Here is an 18805-nt window from a genome sequence, read left to right as displayed (position 1 = left end):
TCCCCCCCGGCTGCACCCGGGGTGCCCTGGGGGCTCAGAGCCAGCCAGATGCCTGCGGGAACGGTCTGCGTCCACCCGCGCGGCTCTTCCTGCTGCGGACCAGGGAGAGGCTGGGAACAGGAGGGACGCTGGTGGGTGGGGAAAGCGGCCTGGGGAGTCCTAGTGATCCCCGCCGGGCCGGCCACGCCACGGGGATGGCCCTCACCCGGGCTAACGAGACGGCCACCCCCGCCCCCACCGGGGCCCAGAGCCCTCCCCGCCCCCGCCAGGGCCCAGAGCTATCACTGCCCCCGCCGGGGCCCAGAGCCCTTCCCACCCCACCCCCGGGGGGGCCCAGAGCCCTCCCCGCCCCCGCCGGGGCCCAGAGCCCTCCCCGCCCCCGCCGGGGCCCAGAGCCCTCCCCGCCCCCGCCGGGGCCCAGAGCTGTCCCCGCCCCCACCGGGGCCCAGAGCCCTCCCCGCCCCCGCCAGGGCCCAGAGCTGTCACCGCCCCCACCGGGGCCCAGAGCCGTCTGCGGCTGCTCTGGACAAATTCCCACCCGCTCGGAGTCTGCACACACGTTGCTCCTGGAGTCCACAGGTCAGAGGTCAAAAGTCCAGATGCGGTCGGGGCTGGGCCTTCCAGAGCCTGGGAGGGACCCGGGCCACACCCTGCCGGCTGCTGGAGGCGCCGCACCCAGGGCTTCCATCCCGAGGCCAACCTGACGGCACCTGCGTCCACACCCACTCCTGACCTCTTGTGTCCACACCCACTCCTGACCCCCTGTGTCCCCACTCCTGCCCCCCTGTGTCCACACCCACTCCTGACCCCCCTTTGTCCCCACTCCTGACCCCCCTGTGTCCCCACTCCTGACCTCCCTGTGTCCACACCCACTCCTGCCCCCCTGTGTCCACACCCACTCCTGACCCCCCTGTGTCCCCACTCCTGACCCCCTGTGTCCACACCCACTCCTGACCTCCCTGTGTCCACACCCACTCCTGACCTCCCTGTGACCCACTCCTGACCCCCTGTGTCCACACCCACTCCTGACCTCCCTGTGTCCACACCCACTCGTGACCTCCCTGTGTCCCCACTCCTGACCCCCCTGTGTCCACACCCACTCCTGATCCCCTGTGTCCACACCCACTCCTGACCCCCTGTGTCCACACCCACTCGTGACCTCCCTGTGTGTATCCCATGTCCACGCGTGTGGCCTCTGTTCTGGTTCCTCCTGGGTGTGACGTCCGCAGGGTCCCTCCAGGCCTTGGCCATGCCGGGGCGCGGCGTCCTGGCCGCGTGGTGTCCCCGTGTGTGTGGACCCCGCTGTGTCCTGGCTGCAGGGGCTCCCACACCTCTGCGTGGCCCCGCCGAGTGCTCTCACGGGTGACGTCCCCCCTCCAGGGCCTCAGGGCCCAGCTGTGAGGAGTCTGCCCGGGGACGGGGACGGGGGACGTGGCCTCCCCTCCATTGGGATGGGGGTCGTGGCCTCCCCTCCGTGGGGACGGGGGACGTGGCCTCCCCTCCGCGGGGACAGGACAGGGGAAGGGAGGGGCGGACGGGCTGGGCCCTGCACCACGCGGAGGCCTGGCCGGGCTCGCGGCTCCTGGCTGCCGTCTGCCGGGCCTGGCCGCGGTGGCCGCGCAGGGAGTGAGCAGCAGACGGAGACGGCTCTGTTGTGCTTTCAAGTAAAGCTAATGTTTAAAGGGACCTCCTTCCTAAATACATGCATTTATTTATTTGAAAGGTTTAGTTACAGAGAGAGAGAGAGAGAGAGAGAGAGAGCGCTTCCACCCGCTGGGTCCCTCCCCAGATGGCCACAATGGCCGGAGCTGGGCCGATCCGAAGCCAGGAGCCAGGAGCTCCATCCGGGTCTCCCACGCAGGTGCAGGGCCCAGGACTGGGGCCATCGTCCACTGCTCTCCCAGGCCACAGCAGGGAGCTGGCTGGGACGTGGAGCAGCCGGGACACAGACCAGTGCCCACAGGGGATGCGGGCACTGCAGGCGGCGGCTGTACCGCTGTGGTCCCCCCATCACAGCGGGCTTGGTGACGTCACGGCCGCGCAGGGCGTCCGGGCCTCTCGGAGCTCTGAGCGTGGGCTACACCGCTGCTGAATTCTGCAGTGCTCAGCACTGTTAACCGTGGCCTGCGGGCAGTTCTGAGCCCCGAGCCCACAGCAGGCAGGGGCCGGGCTGCCCACCCGCCAGGGCTCCCCTGGGACCTGGTCCTGGCGTCCCCTCGGGGAGAGGGTCCTGGCCGGAGCTCGGAGAGCGGCGCCAGGCTGAAGTTGGCCCCTGCCTGGCCCACTGTGCGGGGGGCTGGGCTCTGAGCTCCAGGCCTCCACCTGGGGGGTCTGCTGGGCCAGGTGAGCCAGGTGATCGAGAAGCCACACCCACCCACACGTCACAGCCCTGCAGAGTGGCCCTGAGCCTCATCTTCTTCCAATGCCCCTGGCCCCAGGCGCTCAGTGCAGGGTTCTGGACACCCCAGCCCCAACTCCCTTCCCTCCCCCCCGCTCCCCTCCAGTCGGGCTTTCTTCCCCGTCCCCACCCACCGGTCAAGGCCAGTCAGGACCAGTGACTGAGCCCATCGCTGGCCCCGTGTCCCCTCTGCCCACGCCGCCCCTCCCTCCCAGCCCCGCAGCTCTGGGCCCACCATGCCGACAGCACCCATGGACTCGTCCACAGGCAGACCTGGCCCCAGCCCCACCCAGTGCCCGCTCGGAGTCCGGGGCACCTCCTCCGGCCAGCCCAGCCCCTGCCTCCCCCTGCCAGGTGGCTGTTCCAGCAGCAGGGCCAACCCCTCTCCCCGGGGTCTGGGGGGCTTGGGGACAGCAGGCTGGACAGCAGGCTGGGGCTTCCTGGAGGAGGGGGCTCTGGAGCCCGGTCTGAGCCCAGCTCAGGGCAGCAAGGTGGGTCCACCGCCCGCTCAGGACCCCCACCCCCGCCAGGGGGCGCCAGCCAGGAGCTGGAGGGGCCGGCAGCCCAGGGAGCCTGCTGTGTCCTGCGTGGGCGCCGGCCAGGAAGGGTGGGCTGAGGGCCGACTGGAAGGCTCGCCATGGCGACCCCCGCTGGGCCCGTTTCCTGGTGGGGAAACTGAGGTGGGAGGGAGTGAGGCCGGCCGCGGCGGGGAGGGGCCTGCTGGTGGACCCAGGGCTGGCCCAGAAGCCACCACCCGGCCGGGGCCAGGCGGGCAGGAGGCGGGACCGGGCGCGCCCTGGTGACAGCAACGCCCGGGAATGCGCCGGCTGGGGTCTCCGCCCCCAGCCCGGCCCCCGGCCCGAGTGACTCCCTGGGCGCTGGGGCCCTGCGTTGGGGGGCGGCCGGGGAATCCCGGGATCGGATTCCAGACACGTGGGTGTCTTCGCCCCTGAGTGGGGCAGCCCCGAAGGAGGGCGACGGCGAGGAGGGCGCAGGGACCACCGCAGGGGCGGCGTCGGCGGAGAGGGGGAGGCGCCCGGACTCCCGGGGCCAGGGCCGGGCTCCCTGGGGGCGCACATTCCCGGGCCCTGAGCGCGGCGCCCGGAATAGCAGCTCCGGCTGGAGGGTGGGGGCGGTCAGTCCCAAGGTCGCCGCGGCCCCGACACCCGGAACCAGGCCGCGGCTCGAGAGGCCCGGAGCGTGCGTGGGGCAGCCCCCTGCCGCAGATCCGCACCGGCCGCGCGGGGGCGCCGCCCCGCCTTGCCCAGGCGCGGCCCTGGGCAGCTCGCGTGGGAGGGGCCGTCCCGCTCCCGCCCCGCACCTCGGGCCCCGCCGCTTCCGCTCTGCCCGGGCGGCCTGGACGCGCAGCCCCGCTCCCCCGCAGCCGGTAAGTCCCTCAGCCTGACCGCGCACTCCCCCGGGACCGCACCGGTGTGTGGACCGAGGGCTGGGGGCAGCCACCCGCAACGGGTGAGCGCTCCCGCTCCCAGCGGGGAAACCGAGGCCCGGAGGCGTGGCCTGTCCTGGGCCAACTTCACCCGCTGCAGGAGAGGGGAGGGTGGGCTTCCCACCGCGATCGCCGCCCAAGCCCCCTGCCCTGCCCCAGCTCCCCGCGTCCGGCCCGCAGCTGTGGGCAGAGAGGGAGGGCTCCTGGGCAGAGTCCGGGGTCAGAGGTGGAAGGTGGAGCCGGGACTCCATGGACCCGGGTCCGGCAGCGTCTGGGGGCTGGGGTGGCCGGGACACGCGAGGTGGCCAGGCTCCCTCCCCTCTCCCCTGCCAGGCCCTGGTCCTTCCTCCGCCCCTGACAGCGGGCACCCCGAGGCGGGGAGGGGGGGCTGGGGGGTCCGAGTTCCCACCCAGCTCCCTCCCTGTCCCTTGCTCCCCAGGAGGCCCCGCGCTGCGGCCCACACCCTGGACAGATGAGGCCATGACGCCACACCTGGACCTGGGCCAGGTCGCCCCTCCCTGCCCCGCCCACCCCGGGGTCGCCCGGCTGCCTGGGTCTGGGGGCCCTGGGAGGCCGGGTCCTGCTCCTGACGCAGCCCCCGGGGCCCACGTCTCCTGCAGGGTCTCAGAGAAGCATGGACTGAGTCCAGCCGGCCCAGGCTGTGCAGATGGGGACACTTGGGCCCGGGGAAGCGGAGTGGCCCAGCTGTGGCCGCCCCGGCAGGTAGAAGCAGCAATGGGCCCTGGAGCTGCCGGTCACCACGCACTGCTTGAGCGCCTGTTGTATGCGTTCTGGGGCAGTACGCAGTGGACACTGGTGCCGCGACAGCGTTTCCAGCCCCTCCTTTCTGTACCCGTGGGGACCCCACAGCCCCGCCCTCTCCTGCAGGGAGTCCGGTTACTGTCCAGGGGCGGGGCAGGGCTGGGGCTCGGACCCCGGCCTGCTGGCTGCTGCACTGGTCCCCTCTCTCCCCCAGACCCATCCAGAACCTTCTGCTCCTGCTGGGGGCCCTCCTGAGCTGCGACTTGGGGGGCGGAGCTCAGGTAAGGGGGGGGCGTGAGACCAGCGGGCCGGCGAGGACCCGACGCCCCCTGCAGGCTGATGGTGCCCTCCTGTCCCCAAGTAGGGTCCGGGGGAGTGGACCTTGTGGGGGTCCTGGAGCCGCTGTTCCAGCTCCTGCGGGCGGGGCGTCTCGGTGCGCAGCCGCCGCTGCATCCGGTGAGCCGACAGCGGCGCGCAGGGGTCCCGGCCCCGCCCCCCGCCGCCCCACACGCGCCCTGCCCTTTATTCCCGCCGGAATGCGGGTGGGGTTGGCGTGGGAGGAGGGTGGACAGGCCAGTGCTGGGAGGGGCGTCCCTGGGGGTCTCGACCACACGTGCGCTGCCCCGCCCCCTGCAGGCTTCCCGGGGAGGACCCGTGCTGGGGGGACACCCACGGATACCGCCTCTGCCAGCTTCCCGTAAGCCCCGCCCACCTCCCCGGTCCTCCCCGAACCCCTCCCCCGGTCACACCGCCTGGGGCTCCCCAGCCTCCGACCCCGACCCCCGTCTGCCCCCAGGACTGCCCGCCGGGCGCCGTGCCTTTCCGAGACCTGCAGTGTGCGCTCTACAATGGCCGCCCTGTGCTGGGCGCCCCCCAGACGTACCAGTGGGTGCCCTTCCTCGGGGGTGAGTGGCCAGGGCGGGCCAGCACGAAGTAGGGCGCCGGGAGCTGCAGGGGCGCTGGGGCGGGAGAGCCTGCCGGCCAGCGGCGAGGGCTCGCGGCCCCGGGAGCGCCCGGGCGAAGCTGTCCACGGGGCGGCGGTGGCCGGGGCCTGGGACTCCGTCAGGGAGGTCCCCAGCCCACCGACTCCCCCTGTCCCCAGCGCCCAACCAGTGCGACCTCAACTGCCTGGCGGAAGGGCACGGCTTCTACCGCAGCTTCGGCCGCGTCCTGGACGGCACCCCCTGCGGCCCGGCCGCCCAGGACCTCTGCGTGGCCGGCCGCTGCCTCGTAAGAACCCTTACCCGCCCCGCCCCTTGGTGTCGGGGCCCGCCCCTCCCACGCCCCGCCCCCAGCCCAGTCATGTCGGGTTCCGCCCCCGCCCTGGGCCCCACCCCTCATCCCCACGCCCCGCCCCGCCCTGGCCCGGGCCGGTCTCGCCGCGTGACGCCCCGCGTGTCCCCTGCAGAGCGCCGGCTGTGACGCCCCGCCCCCGCCTGGGCCCCGCCCCCCCACGCCCCGTCCCGGTCCCGCCCCTGACGCCCCGCGTGTCCCCTGCAGAGCGCCGGCTGTGACGGGCTGCTGGGCTCGGGCGCCCTAGAGGACCGCTGCGGCCGCTGCGGGGGCGCCGACGACTCGTGCCTGTGGGTGCAGCGCGTGTTCCGCGACGCCGGTGACCGCCCCGCCCCGCGCGCGCGTGGGTAGCGGCCCGGAGGCCACAACGGAGCCGATTGGGCAGCCGCGGCGCGGGCCCCCGCCTCCTCGCGCCGATTGGTCGCCCGCAGATTGCCCCGCCCCACCCCGCGGCGCGGCGGGCGGTTAACCCCTTCTGCGCTGCACCGAGCGACAGCCGCGCCTCCGCGGGGCCGGGACCCCGGCCCGCGGCCGCCAACGCCGCCTCCCTCCCGCGCAGGTGCCTTCGCCGGGTACTGGAACGTGACCCTGATCCCTGCGGGCGCAAGACACGTCCGCGTGGCGCACCGCAGCCGCAACCGCCTGGGTACGCGGGGCGCGGGGGGCGGGCGGGCGGCGCGGGGGCTCGGCTGACCCCTGCCTTGCAGCGCTCGTGGGCGCCGACGGGCGCTACGTGCTCAACGGGGACCGCGCCGACGCGCCCGGGACCTACGAGGCGGCCGGCACCCGCGTGGTCTACACTCGCGCCGCGGGGCCCGAGGAGACGCTGCGCGCCGTCGGGCCCACGACGCAGGACCTGCTCCTGCAGGTGCGGCGGGGGCGGGGTCAGCCGGGAGAGGAGGCAAGGGTCAGCCAGAGGGGGACGGGGTAAGCCGGAGGGGGGAGGAGTCAGCCGGGAGAGGAGGCGGGGTCAGCCGGGGAGGCGGGGTCAGCCGGAGGGGGGAGGCGGGGTCAGCCAGAGCGAGGAGGCGGGCTCAGCCGGGGGAGGCGAGGTCAGCCAGAGGGGCGGGGTCAGCCAGAGGGGGACGGGGTCAGCCGGAGGGGGGAGGTGGGGTCAGCCAGAGCGAGGAGGCGGGCTCAGCTGAGGGAGGCGGGGTCAGCCAGAGCGGGGAGGAGTCAGCCGGGAGAGGAGGCAGGGGTCAGCCAGAGGGGGCGGGGTCAGCCAGAGGGGGACGGGCTCAGCCGGAGGGGGGAGGCGGGGTCAGCCAGAGCGAGGAGGCGGGCTCAGCCGGGGAGGCGGGGTCAGCCAGAGCGGGGAGGAGTCAGCTGGGAGAGGAGGCGGGGTCAGCCAGAGTGAGGAGGCGGGCTCAGCCGGAGGGGGAGGCGGGGTCAGCCAGAGCGGGGAGGAGTCAGCCGGGAGAGGAGGCGGGCTCAGCCGGGGGAGGCGGGCTCAGCCGGAGGGGGCGGGCCCTCAGCTGCCCTGGTGTGCGCCCCCACCCAGGTCCTCCTGCGGGAGCCCAACCCGGGCATCGAGTTGGAGTTTTGGCTCCCCCAGGAGCGCTACGGCCCCTTCCAGGCGCGGGCGCAGGCGCTGGGCTGGTCCCTGCGGCAGCCACAGCCGCGGGAGGTGGAGCCTCCGCCCCGCGAGCCCCCCGGCCCCGCGTGGACCCCGGCCCCCGCCCCAGGTGAGGTGGGGGCGGCCAGGATGGGGCAGGCGGGGCGGGGGCGTGAGGCCCGGACCCCTCACAGCCCCGCCCTCCGCAGAGCCCTGCCCGCCCTGCCCGGACACCCGTGGGCGCGCCCACCGGCTGCTCCACTACTGCGGCAGCGACTTTGGTGAGCCCCCGGGCCGCGCCCCCGCCCCTGGCCGCCACCCCTGAGCCCCCTCTCACCCCGCCCCGGGCCCCCCCCCCGCCTCAGTGTTCCAGGCCCGCGTGCTGGGCCGCCGGCGCCACGCCCAGGAGACGCGCTACGAGGTGCGGGTCCAGTTGGTCTACAAGAGCCGCGGGCCGCTGCGGGGCCGCGAGTACGTGTGGGCGCCGGGCCGCTGCCCCTGCCCGCCGCTGGCCGCCCGCCGGGAGTACCTGCTGGCCGTGCGGCGCCTCGTCAGCCCCGACGGCGCCCAGGACCGGCTGCTGCTGCCGCGGGCCGGCTACGCGCGGCCCTGGAGCCCCGCGGAGGACAGCCGAGCGCGCCTGGCCGCACGCCACTGCCCGGCCTGACGCGCGGGGTGGGCCCGCGCCGCTGCCCGCGCCGCCCCCGCGTCTTCGCGCTTGGAAGTCGGCCTCACTCCCCCCCAAAGACGAACTCGCACCGTGGCTGTGGGTCTTCTTCCTGCGCAGCCCCTGCCGCTGACACGCACACGCGTGGGCGGGACCGTGACACACACGCGTGTGCGGGGACTCCATCACACGTGCACACACGTGTGCACATGCATGCAGGAACACCACACACATGCACACACGTGTGCAGGGACGCTGTCACTGCCACTCCTCCCACACGCGCCGCCCCCGGAAGCCCCCCTGGAGCGCTGGGCCTGGTGTCCCCGCCGTCAGCCCCTCCGCTCGCTCGCCCTTCCGGCCCGGTTCGTTTTCACCACCGCGTTCCTTAAAAGAACCAGGGCACCCGGCCACGTGTCCTCAGCTGTGTTGACTCGGGGAGTGCTGGTGGGATCGCGCCGCGGCCACGCGTGTGGATACGTGCTCGCCCCGCCCCCACGCCCTCCTCCTCCGGGCGGGGTTGGGGGCGGGCAGGGCCCCGGAGCCCCTCCCAGGGCTGAGCCACGCCCCCGTCCTGGCTGCCCCAGCTGGCCGCTGCCCAGGCCGTGGGCGCCCTGACCTCCCACGTGACCGCTGGCAGCGCCCTGCCCCCTCCTGGGCCTCAGCGTCCCTGCCAAGGCTCAGACCTGGGGGCTGTGCTGTCCTGGAGCCATTCCCGGCCTCGCCTTCACCCCTGGAGTGCGCATTGAGCACCTGCTGTATGCTGGGCACGTGGCCAGGCCCTGGGGAACCTGTGTCCCAGACCATGAAGCCCAGGAGGCACGGCAGGGGCTGGGAAAGGGGGCGTCCACGCGGGGGGCCCCAGGCCTGTCTTCCTCCACCTGTGGGCCCTGCAGCCCGTGCGTCCTGGGGCTTGGGGACACACGGCCTTCGGGGATGTGGGCGGAACCCCGCCAGGGCTGGTGGTGTTCATAGCTTGGGGTAAGGATGGGGGGAGGGGCCGCCGGCCTCCCCGGGGGCAGGCCACCATGTCCACAGCAGGTGCCCACCCGGCCTGGTCCCTCAGCCTTGAAGCCAGCAGGGGGCGCTGGGAGCAGCCGTCCACTCTGCGGGTGGCAAGGTTGAGGCCACGGACAATGGGGACCAAGTGGCGCCAGTGCCCACTCTTGCTGCCCCCAGCCCTTGTTGACCAAACACAGTAAAGAGGCAGAGAAAGAGGGGACGGAGGCCTCCGTCTGCTGGGCGACTGCCCCAGTGCCCATGGCGGCCAGGGCCGGGCCAGGCAAGGCCGGCGTCCGGGAGCTCCACCCTGGGCTCCCACGTGGGTGGCAGGGCCCGTCCTCCCCCGGCACCCGAGCCGTCCTCACGGCCTCCCAGGCGTGGGTCAGCAGGGGGCAGGCATCTGAGCGGAGATGGGACTCGAACCCGGCTCCACCGACACGCCCAGCTCTGGTCTTGCCGACCCTGAGCTGTGTGCGGGAAGGCCCAGGCACTGCCTGCACCGAGTGCCCCGTCCGGAGCCGGAACCGGTTCCGCGGGAGGCGGAGCGCCTTGCTGGTGGCGGCAAAGCCAAAGCCGAGGCGGCTGCTTCGGAAACCGGCCGGGGGCGGGGCTTTTCCCAGGGGCTCTGCAGGGTTCTGCGGATGCTGACGGGGAAGGGGTGCACAGGGTGTCCACGGGGGTTTTAAATTGCAGTGGAGTCCGAGACGCCCGCAGTCGAGAGACAGAGACAGCTGGCTCCCTCCCCGTGCCCACGACGGTCAGAGATGGTCAGAGCTGGAAGCAGGAAAGTCCCCCTGGGCCCCCCACTGGCCTCCGTGGCCCAGGCGTTAGCAGGGAGCTGGGGGCGGGAACCAGAGCTGGCAGTGGAGCCCAGGCGCTCCCAGGTGGGTCGCGGGGTCACCTGCTGGCCCAACACCTGCCCCTCCTGGTAATCTTCAAGGTGGTGGACAGGCAGCACCTGGGGCCGACCGTGCCCTGCACCGCGCTTGTCCCAGCCCGGGCGGGAGGCCGTGGCCGCCACTGCTGGCTGCTGGGGGTCCAGCCCCAGGCCCGAGCCTGCGGACAGGATGTTGAGGTGAGGGTCGGAGGTCGTGTCGGGTTCGGAGTGGACCCCGGCGACAGACGCGTCCTTACCAGAGACACTGGGGCCGCTGCGCCCCGGGCGGGAGCCCCCGGGAGTGGGTCCCTGCCGGCGCGCCCTGGGAGGCAGCCGTGCTGGCTCAATGCTTGGGCCCCTGCCGCCCCGGGGGGGCCCCGGGGGGAATTCTGGGGTCCTGACCCTGATGGCCCAGCCCTGGCCGTTGTGAGCATTCGAGGGATGAATCCGCCGAGGGGAGATCGATGGTTCCCTGCCTCTCACGTAAATGTCTTTCATCAAAGGTCAAATTAGTGTTGAAAGGTCACTGGGCCTGGCGAGCCAGGTGCGCCCCCCACCCCGTGCTCCCAGGTGTGCTAACCTGGGCGGGGCACAGCTGAGCCCACTTCACGGTGGAGGGGGGGCGAGGGCGAGGGGCTGTGTCCCCAGCACCCCTGGGGCTGTGGCCAAGCCGACGGGCCCCAGGTGGGGCATCAGTGGTCACTCTTGCTGCCGGCTAAGCCACACCTGTGCGGTGAAGGCCACGGTCCTCCCACGCCCTGAGACCCCGGGGAGCCGGGCCCTGGCCACTCCGCTCACACGCGGCCTCCGTTCTGCCTCAGGGCCTCGTCCACGGCGTCTGGACCCCCTCTGCTGCGCGTCTGCTCGCTCGTCGTCCGCGCCGGGCCCTGCCCGGCAATCCCCGACCCCCCGCCCCGCCGGCAGCCTTGGGGTTCCTGCTGTACCGCCGGCTCCTGGACGCGGTGCACGGAGGCAGGGAGCCGGTGAACGGGACTGGCTCCCCCACCCGTGCCTCCTCCCGCTCAGAGCGCCCGGCTTCGGTGTCCCAGGCTCGGCGGCCGGACCGTGCAGACGTGCCCGCACACCTAGGGCACGGACCCCGTCCACCCGGCCCCAGCCCTTGGGTGCAGGGACCTGTGGGCGGCCGGCGCACGAGGGCGGTGAGGGTGAGGGCCGGGCCGCACCGGGAGCCTCCCTCGATGGTGCCCTGCAGGGCGCCAGCCCTCCCCGGACAGGTGTGCCGGAGAGAGCCCAGCACCGTCACCAGGGTCCGCACCCCCCCAGGGGGTTCCTTCCCAAATGAAGGCCGTTCTCAACTTCCTGCCTGCTGGGGGGCTGGGTGAGGCGGGGGGGCGCTGAGTGAGGCGGGGGGGCTGAGTGAGGCGGGGGGGGCTGAGTGAGGTGGGGGGCTGAGTGAGGTGGGGGGGCTGAGTGAGGTGGGGGGCTGAGGTGGGGGTGCTGAGTGAGGTGGGGGGCTGAGTGAGGTGGGGGGGCTGAGTGAGGTGGGGGGCTGAGGTGGGGGTGCTGAGTGAGGTGGGGGGCTGAGGCGGGGGTGCTGAGTGAGGTGGGGGGCTGAGTGAGGTGGGGGGCTGAGTGAGGCGGGGGGCTGAGGTGGGGGTGCTGAGTGAGGCGGGGGGCTGAGGTGGGGGTGCTGAGTGAGGTGGGGGGCTGAGGCGGGGGTGCTGAGTGAGGTGGGGGGCTGAGTGAGGTGGGGGGCTGAGTGAGGCGGGGGGCTGAGGTGGGGGTGCTGAGTGAGGCGGGGGGCTGAGGTGGGGGGGCTGAGTGAGGTGGGGGGCTGAGGCGGGGGTGCTGAGTGAGGTGGGGGGCTGAGTGAGGTGGGGGGCTGAGTGAGGCGGGGGGCTGAGACAGGGGGTGCTGAGTGAGGCGGGGGGCTGAGGTGGGGGTGCTGAGTGAGGTGGGGGACTGAGTGAGGTGGGGGTGCTGAGTGAGGTGGGGGGCTGAGTGAGGTGGGGGGGCTGAGTGAGGTGGGGGGCTGAGGTGGGGGTGCTGAGTGAGGTGGGGGGCTGAGGTGGGGGTGCTGAGTGAGGTGGGGGGCTGAGTGAGGTGGGGGGCTGAGACGGGGGGAGCTGAGTGAGGTGGGGGGCTGAGTGGGGGGGGCTGAGGTGGGGGGCGCTGAGTGAGGCAGGGGGGCTGAGTGAGGTGGGGGAGCTGAGTGAGGCCAGGGGGGCCTGAGGCCGGGGGGGGGGGCTGAGTGAGGCGGGGGGTAGCTGAGTGAGGTGGGGGGGCTAAGTGAGGTGAGGGGGCTGAGGCGGGGGGCTGAGTGAGGTGGGGGGGCTGAGGCGGGGGGCTGAGTGAGGTGGGGGGGCTGAGTGAGGCCAGGGGGGCCTGAGGTGGGGGGGCTGAGGCGGGGGGGCTGAGTGAGATGGGGGGCCTGAGGCCGGGGCGGGGCTGAGGCTGGGGGGGCCTGGGGGGGGCCTGAGGCCGGCGGGGCTGAGTGAGGTGGGGGGCATTTCCTGTTTGTGCCCTCTGGGCGATTTTTACTGTGGTTTCTGGAAGACTGACTTATTTGTGGGCCGGTTCACGGACGCAGGGGCTCAGAACGCCACCCGGGGCTCCCACGTGGGTGGCGGGGACCCGGGTGCTGGGGCTGCCACCTGCCGCCTCCCGGTGGGTGAGCAGGGAGCTGGCCTGGCCGGGTGGGGCAGCTGGGACTGGGCCGGGCGCCCACACGGGGGTTGAAGTCTTGCAGCACAGCGCACGCCCGCTCCGGGAGTCCTTGTGATGGGGTGGGGTGGGTACGGCGGGAGGAAGCCTGACCCAGACCCTGCTAATGACCCCGGGCGGCGGCTGTAACTAATGCCCAGGCCCCGCCCCCACGCGGGAGGCCCGGATGGAGCTGCTGTCCGCGGGTCCTGACTCTGCCCAGCCCTCGCGGCTCCGGAGTGGACGGGCGCGTGGCCAGCGGAAGGGCAGGGGGGAAAGGAGGGAGCCGTGGGGACGCTCAGGGCAGCCGTGGCTTTATTGCGCCCGCCTAGCAGGCCGGGCAGCCCAGGGGCCAGCAGTGCCGCAGGCAGCAGAGCCCGTGGCCGTGGCGGGGCCAGGTGCAGCTGATCTGCGTGGCCGACTCGGAGCTGACGTCCAGGGACGAGCCGGAGCAGCAGGGCGCGCTCAGCTCGGGCACGGACGTGCTGCTCCACTTCCGGCTCCGCCGGCCGCCGCTGCGGGGCGCCGGGGCCCCCGGCTTGCTGGCGGCTTGGCTGGGGGCTTGGCTGGGGGGCTGTGCCGGGATGCTGGTGCCACTGGGAGACTGGACGAGGGGCGGGGCCTGGCCGGAGGGGGCGCTGGGACCCTGGTGGGGACGTGGCTGGCGGAGCGGCTGGGGACCCTGCTGGGTCGGCCTCTGGGGTCTCGGCGGGGGTCGCGGCTGGGGTCTCGGCGGGGGACGCGGCTGGGGACCCTGCTGGGCCCCAGGGGGCCTGGTGGACACGATGGAGCGGGGCTTGCGCAGCTGGCGCTGGCTGGAGGAGCTGCCTCGGCTCCGAGCCTGGCCCCGCGGCTGTCCCCGTGGCTGTGCCCGCGGCTGCCCCTGGGCCTTGTGGGGCAGCTGGGAACCACTGGCAGAGCCGGAGGCCACGTAGCCCCGGGACCCGGAGCTGCGGGTGTCGGGGGAGCGGGGCTGGGAGTTGCCGGAGCTGGGAGGGCGGGCGGGCTCGGGGGCCTTGTCCTGGCTGGACTCCGTGGAGTCCGTGGACAGCTCGGGGTCCGACGAGCTGCCCTGCTGGCCGGCCTCCGAGTCCAGCTGGGGCCCCGAGGCGCTGCCCGTGTGGCTGGCCTCGCTGGACAGCGGGGCGCCCGACGAGCTGCTCTGTTTGTTGGCCCCGGTGGACAGCCGGGACCCCGAGGCGCTGCCCTGGCGGCTGGCCGGGGGGTCCGCGCGGGCGCTGGCCTGCTTCTTCACTTGTCCTGGTGCTGCGGGCTCAGGCCTGGCTGGGCTGCAGAGAGAGGGACGGGCCGGCTCAGGGGCCAGGCGGCCTCTGTGGCCAAGACGGCCAGGCACACGCGCGCCAGCACGCACGCGCGCAGACCTGTCCGCGGGCTACCTACGCTCGGCTTCCAGGGCGGCAGGGGGTCCGGCCCCCGCAGCGGTGACGCGAGCCCGGCCCCGAGCCAGGGCCTGCAGAACTGCTCCCCGACAGCGTGGGAAAGAGAGGCGGACAGTGAGAGGGGGCAGGCGGCGGCCGGAGGCGCGCGGCGGGAGGCGGGAGGCGGGAGGCGGGGGCGCCCCAGGCACGCACCGTCCCGGGCCAGGCCGGCCGCGGCGTCCAGGGCTCTTCCGCTGAGGCTGCTCACGGCGCTGTCCAGGGCCGCGTGGTGCTTCAGGAAGAGCGGGCGCACGAGCCGGTGGTAGAGCAGCAGGGCGCCGTTCCAGGGCCCCGGGCTCATGCAGAACAACAGGAAGCCGCACTGCGCGAGGGGCGGCCGTCACGCTCCGGTCCCCCGGCCCCAGCCACGCCCCGCCCGGCCCCGCCCCGGACCAGCCCCGCCCTGGCCCCGCCCCACCCCGGACCCAGCCACGCCCCGGACCCAGCCACGCCCCAGACCCCGCCCCGCCCCCGGACCCAGCCACGCCCCGGCCCAGCCACACCCCGGCCCCCGCCTGCCCTGGACCCCAGCCACGCCCCGGACCCCGCCCCGCCCCCGGACCCAGCCACGCCCCGGCCCCCTCCCCGCCCTGGACCCCAGCAACACCCCGGACCCCGCCCGCCCCTGGGCCCCGCCCCGGCCCCCACACCCCCCTCCCCAGCCCCGGCCACGCCCCGGTCCCCCGGCCCGGCCCCGCCCCGCCCCCGGCCCCAGCCCCGCCCCGCCCCCCGGCCCCGCCCCCGGATCCAGCCCCGCCCCGCCCCCCGGCCCCAGCCCCCAGCCCCGGCCCGGCCCCCACAGCCCCCTCCCCGGCCCGCCACGGTCCCCCAGCCCGGCCCGGCCCCCAGACCCCGCCCCGCCTCAGCCCCGCCCCGCGCCCCGCCCCCGGCCCCAGCCACGCCCCGCCCTGGCCCCCCCGCCTCAGCCCCAGCCCCCAGTCTCCAGCCCCGCCCCAGTCCCCAGCCCCGCCCGGCCCCCACACCCCCCTCCCCAGCCCCAGCCCCCAGTCCCCAGCCCCACCCCCAGCCCAGCCCCGCCCCCCAGCCCCCGCCCCCGCCCCGCCCTGCCCCCCTCCCCGGCCCCGCCCCTGCCCCGCCCCGGCCCCGCCCACCTTGCCCACGTAGTAGAAAGGGAACCAGGACAGGAGTAGATCGCTGAAGAACTCGAGCAGACCGAACAGGGCGTACACCACCCAGTAGGTGAGCCACGCAGTGTCGTCGTCTTTGCTGGGGCTTTCGATGGCCTTGATCCTGCGGGAGGACGGCGGGGTCAGCGCGGCCCGCGAGCCCCGCCCGCCCCGCCCCGCCCCGCCGCACTCACGAAGCATATGCGGGGTACACAAATCCGATAAGGTTGCACAGCAGAGACGCCCCGTAGCCGAACAGAAGATACAGGCTTAGCAGAGTGACAGCTCCTGGGGGCGAGGGGGGAGCGGAGGTCACACCCCCACGGCCCCGCCCCCCCGCTGCGTCTGCACCTGGAGGCTGTGTGCGCGTGCGCCCCCTGGAGGAATACGCCATTACTGCAGCCAGGGGCTCCCAGAGGGGCGGGGGCGGAGACGCGGGAGCCAGGGGGCGGTGGTCTCGAGGTGGCCCGGGGTCCTGGGTGCGAGAGGCCGCCCATGGTGTCCCCGGGACCCTGGGAGCGAGAGGCCACCGCATAGTGTCCCCCGGGGCCCTGGGAGCGAGAGGCCGCCAGAGGCCGCCCATGGTGTCCCCGGGGCCCTGGGTGCGAGAGCCCGCCCATGGTGTCCCCCGGGGCCCTGGGAGCAAGAGGCCTCCAGAGGTGTCCCCGGGGTCCTGGGTGCGAGAGCCTGCCCATGGTGTCCCCAGGGCCCTGGGAGCGAGAGGCCGCCCATGGTGTCCCCAGGGCCCTGGGAGCGAGAGGCCGCCAGAGGCCGCCCATGGTGTCCCCTGGGCCCTGGGTGCGAGAGCCCGCCCGTGGTGTCCCCTGGGCCCTGGGTGCGAGAGGCCGCCCATGGTGTCCCCGGGGCCCTGGGTGCGAGAGGCCACCGCATGGTGTCCCCAGGGCCCTGGGAGTGAGAGGCCGCCAGAGGCCGCCCATGGTGTCCCCGGGGCCCTGGGTGCGAGAGCCCGCCCATGGTGTCCCCCGGGGCCCTGGGAGCAAGAGGCCTCCAGAGGTGTCCCCGGGGTCCTGGGTGCGAGAGCCCGCCCATGGTGTCCCCGGGGCCCTGGGAGCGAGAGGCCACCCATGGTGTCCCCGGGGCCCTGGGAGCGAGAGGCCGCCAGAGGCCGCCCATGGTGTCCCCGGGGCCCTGGGTGCGAGAGCCCGCCCGTGGTGTCCCCGGGGCCCTGGGAGCGAGAGGCCGCCAGAGGCCGCCCATGGTGTCCCCGGGGCCCTGGGAGCGAGAGGCCGCCAGAGGCCGCCCATGGTGTCCCCGGGGCCCTGGGTGCGAGAGGCCGCCAGAGGCCGCCCATGGTGTCCCCTGGGCCCTGGGTGCAAGAGCCCGCCCGTGGTGTCCCCCGGGCCCTGGGTGCGAGAGGCCACCGCATGGTGTCCCCGGGGCCCTGGGAGCGAGAGGCCGCCAGAGGCCGCCCATGGTGTCCCCGGGGCCCTGGGTGCGAGAGGCCGCCAGAGGCCGCCCATGGTGTCCCCTGGGCCCTGGGTGCGAGAGGCCGCCAGAGGCCGCCCATGGTGTCCCCTGGGCCCTGGGAGCGAGAGCCCGCCGCGAGCCCTGCAGGCACGGAGTAGGCGTGCCTGTCCCCATGCCAGGGCACCCCGCCTCCGCGACGTCGAGTCTCCCTTCAACTCTGCTCCCTGACACGCATGGGGCGGGCATGCGGAGCCGCGGTCCCCCCTCGGCACGTGGGGTGGTGCCGGCCCCGCCGTATTAGCCACGGGGGCCACACAGGAACCTCCCCTCCCGTCGGCAGGTGCACCCGGCGCCTCTGGCTACAGCCGCGAGGGGGAGGGGCGGCCTGGCTCTGAGCCCGGCCCAGAGGGGAGGAGGGGACAGCTGGTTCCCGGGCTGCGTTATCTCAACAGCCAGGAGCGGTGGGGGCTGGGGGCCCCCTCCCCGCCCAGGCTACTATCGCCGAGGGGCCAGCGCTGGACCAAAGTGCAGAGGGAGGTCACCCCACCCTGCCTCCACCTGCGCCTTTGACCGCGGGCGAGGTCGGATCTGGGGATTTGGGCTTCTCTCCGCGGGGGCGGGGGGCGCTGGGGAGCGTCCCCCCTCCCCAGGGCCGTCTCCCGGGGCCGCCCTCCCCAAATCCACTTTCCTGCAGGCTCAGCAGCGGGGGGGGGGGTGACCCTGGATGTCAGGGCGGGGCGGGGGGGGCTAAGCCCCAGGCGCCAGCAGCAGATGGGAGGGTGCCTGTGTGTGCGCATGCGTGTCCACGCGTGTTGTGTGGCCGCTGCACACGGGACAGGCTCAGCAGCCGCCCCCTGCCTCAGTGCCCCCCTGGCGACGTCCGGCCTCCCCAGCCGGCCCCTCCCTCCGCTGCTGGGCGACCAGACGCGTGGACTTGAGGGCAGAGGTTAGGGCCGGCTCCCGGGGGGCTGGGGGCCTGGGGAGGCCTCTGGGGTCTGAGCAGGGTTTCAGACCCTACTGGCCCGGAAATCCCCCGGCGGGCAGGGCCCCCCGCCGGCTGCTGAGAGGGCGCTAGAACCCTGGAGGCCCCGCCCCACGGTCAGGACAGGTGTCCTGGGGGCTGTCCCGGGAGGGCTTCCTGAAAGAGGCAGAGACAGGCGGACACGTCCCGCAGGGCCATCGAGGGCCGGAGCAGGGGGCTGCAGCCAGGGGGGCTTCGCCTCTCGCCCGGCGGCCCTGGCGAGGCTGTCCACCAACCCAACGGATGGTCACGCCACGGCACAAGGCCGGCAAGGGGGGTGGGGCTGGCGGAAGGGGCGAGGGCAGCCCCCGGGAGGGGCCCCTAGGGACACTGTCACCACCGCGACACGGCCGGACGCGGTCAGACTACCAGGGCACCAGGGCCGCCCCGCCCCCCTGGACAACTGGAAGAACCGGACCGAGGCCTGGCGGACGCCCAGGGTGCCGGGGCAGGGGGCGGAGGATGGCCCGGCCGCCGCCGCTGGGAGCGGGTCCCTCCGCCCAGGTGGCGGCAGGGGAGGGGCCGCTGGCGACCCCAGACCCCGGCCGCCCCGACGGCTCACCCGCGGCCAGATAGCGCTTGTCGACTCCGGTCCTGGCTTCGAGCGCTACGAGCGCTTCGGTGGCAAAGTTCCCCTGTTCCAGAAACCGCTCGAAGCGTTGGCGCAGACCGTCCATGGCAGCGGCGGGCCCGGGGCTGGCTGCCCGAGCTCGCCCTCCAGCCCGCGCACCGGCCCCGCGCCGCCCGCGCCGCTCCGGCCCCGGACGGGCAGCCGCGCTCCGCCCCCGGACCGCTGGTCTCCGCCCCCGGCCCCCCGCTCCGGCCAATGGGAGGGCAGGGCGGACAAAGGAGGTGGGGCCTGCCCCGTCTCCCCCGCCGCATCGCCCTCTGGCGGGCCGCGGCCGCCGCTGCAGCCACGCGCCCGGCACGGCGGGGCGGGGCGCGGCAGCCGCGGGCGCCGATTGGCGGAGAGGAAGTGCGACGTAGCTGATTGGAGGGCCAGCGTCAGGGCCGGGGATTATTGGCAGCGACGTTGACGGAGAGGAGGGGCAGGTGGGCGTGTGGAGCGGGGAAGCAAAGCGTGGTAAGGAGGGTGGGGCTGGTGGGCGGGGTCTGGGAAAGGCCGTA

The 18805-nt window shown here is 74.6% G+C and overlaps 2 protein-coding genes across 10 annotated transcripts; one reads left to right on the top strand and one right to left on the bottom strand.

Moving 5' to 3' along the window:
- Positions 1-3553: 3553 nt before the first annotated feature.
- On the top strand, positions 3554-8529 carry ADAMTSL5 (ADAMTS like 5). Of its 7 annotated transcripts, none has more exons than XM_051828635.2 (14): positions 3554-3785; positions 4285-4352; positions 4466-4568; positions 4822-4888; positions 4972-5063; positions 5244-5304; positions 5404-5512; positions 5710-5837; positions 6108-6219; positions 6460-6546; positions 6608-6768; positions 7402-7585; positions 7665-7736; positions 7821-8529. In XM_051828635.2, exons 3-14 carry the CDS (start codon positions 4513-4515, stop codon positions 8120-8122), a joined length of 1431 nt encoding a protein of 476 aa, XP_051684595.1. In that variant the 5' UTR covers positions 3554-3785; positions 4285-4352; positions 4466-4512; the 3' UTR covers positions 8123-8529. The 7 variants fall into 7 exon arrangements, with proteins under 7 accessions (XP_051684595.1, XP_051684590.1, XP_051684596.1 ...); XM_051828630.2 differs by having other exon boundaries at positions 3647-3785; positions 6108-6190; XM_051828631.2 differs by having other exon boundaries at positions 3660-3785; positions 4259-4352; positions 6108-6190.
- Positions 8530-12955: 4426 nt separating this feature from the next.
- Positions 12956-18573, bottom strand: REEP6 (receptor accessory protein 6). Of its 3 annotated transcripts, none has more exons than XM_070058481.1 (6): positions 18240-18573; positions 15423-15516; positions 15214-15352; positions 14255-14423; positions 14060-14141; positions 12956-13951 (listed from the first exon to the last, which is right to left on the bottom strand). In XM_070058481.1, the coding sequence occupies exons 1-6, from the start codon at positions 18352-18354 to the stop codon at positions 12991-12993; spliced, it is 1560 nt and encodes a 519-aa protein (XP_069914582.1). In that variant the 5' UTR covers positions 18355-18573; the 3' UTR covers positions 12956-12990. The 3 variants fall into 3 exon arrangements, with proteins under 3 accessions (XP_069914582.1, XP_069914584.1, XP_069914583.1); XM_070058482.1 differs by having other exon boundaries at positions 13913-13951; positions 14064-14141; positions 18240-18564; XM_070058483.1 differs by lacking the exon at positions 14060-14141 and having other exon boundaries at positions 18240-18564.
- Positions 18574-18805: the final 232 nt, after the last annotated feature.

This window comes from Oryctolagus cuniculus, chromosome 16 (assembly GCF_964237555.1).
Source record: "Oryctolagus cuniculus chromosome 16, mOryCun1.1, whole genome shotgun sequence".
In the NCBI taxonomy this organism is placed as follows: Eukaryota; Metazoa; Chordata; class Mammalia; order Lagomorpha; family Leporidae; genus Oryctolagus; species Oryctolagus cuniculus.
The sequence above is the reverse complement of the archived record's forward strand: the minus strand, read 5'-3'. Positions and strand labels throughout refer to the sequence as shown.

Excerpts from the sequence above, each read along its gene's own strand:
- ADAMTSL5 (XM_051828630.2), top strand. The coding sequence starts at position 4,513 with ATGGGGACACTTGGGCCCGGGGAAGCGGAGTGGCCCAGCTGTGGCCGC. Across the intron at positions 5,513-5,709 it reads GTGGGTGCCCTTCCTCGGGG|CGCCCAACCAGTGCGACCTC; the intron begins GTGAGTGGCCAG and ends CCCTGTCCCCAG. Across the intron at positions 5,838-6,107 it reads GCGTGGCCGGCCGCTGCCTC|AGCGCCGGCTGTGACGGGCT; the intron begins GTAAGAACCCTT and ends TGTCCCCTGCAG.
- REEP6 (XM_070058481.1), bottom strand. The coding sequence starts at position 18,354 with ATGGACGGTCTGCGCCAACGCTTCGAGCGGTTTCTGGAACAGGGGAAC. Across the intron at positions 14,424-15,213 it reads CTTTCTACTACGTGGGCAAG|TGCGGCTTCCTGTTGTTCTG; the intron begins GTGGGCGGGGCC and ends CCCCTCGCGCAG. Across the intron at positions 14,142-14,254 it reads GGCCGGCCTGGCCCGGGACG|TTCTGCAGGCCCTGGCTCGG; the intron begins GTGCGTGCCTGG and ends GTCGGGGAGCAG.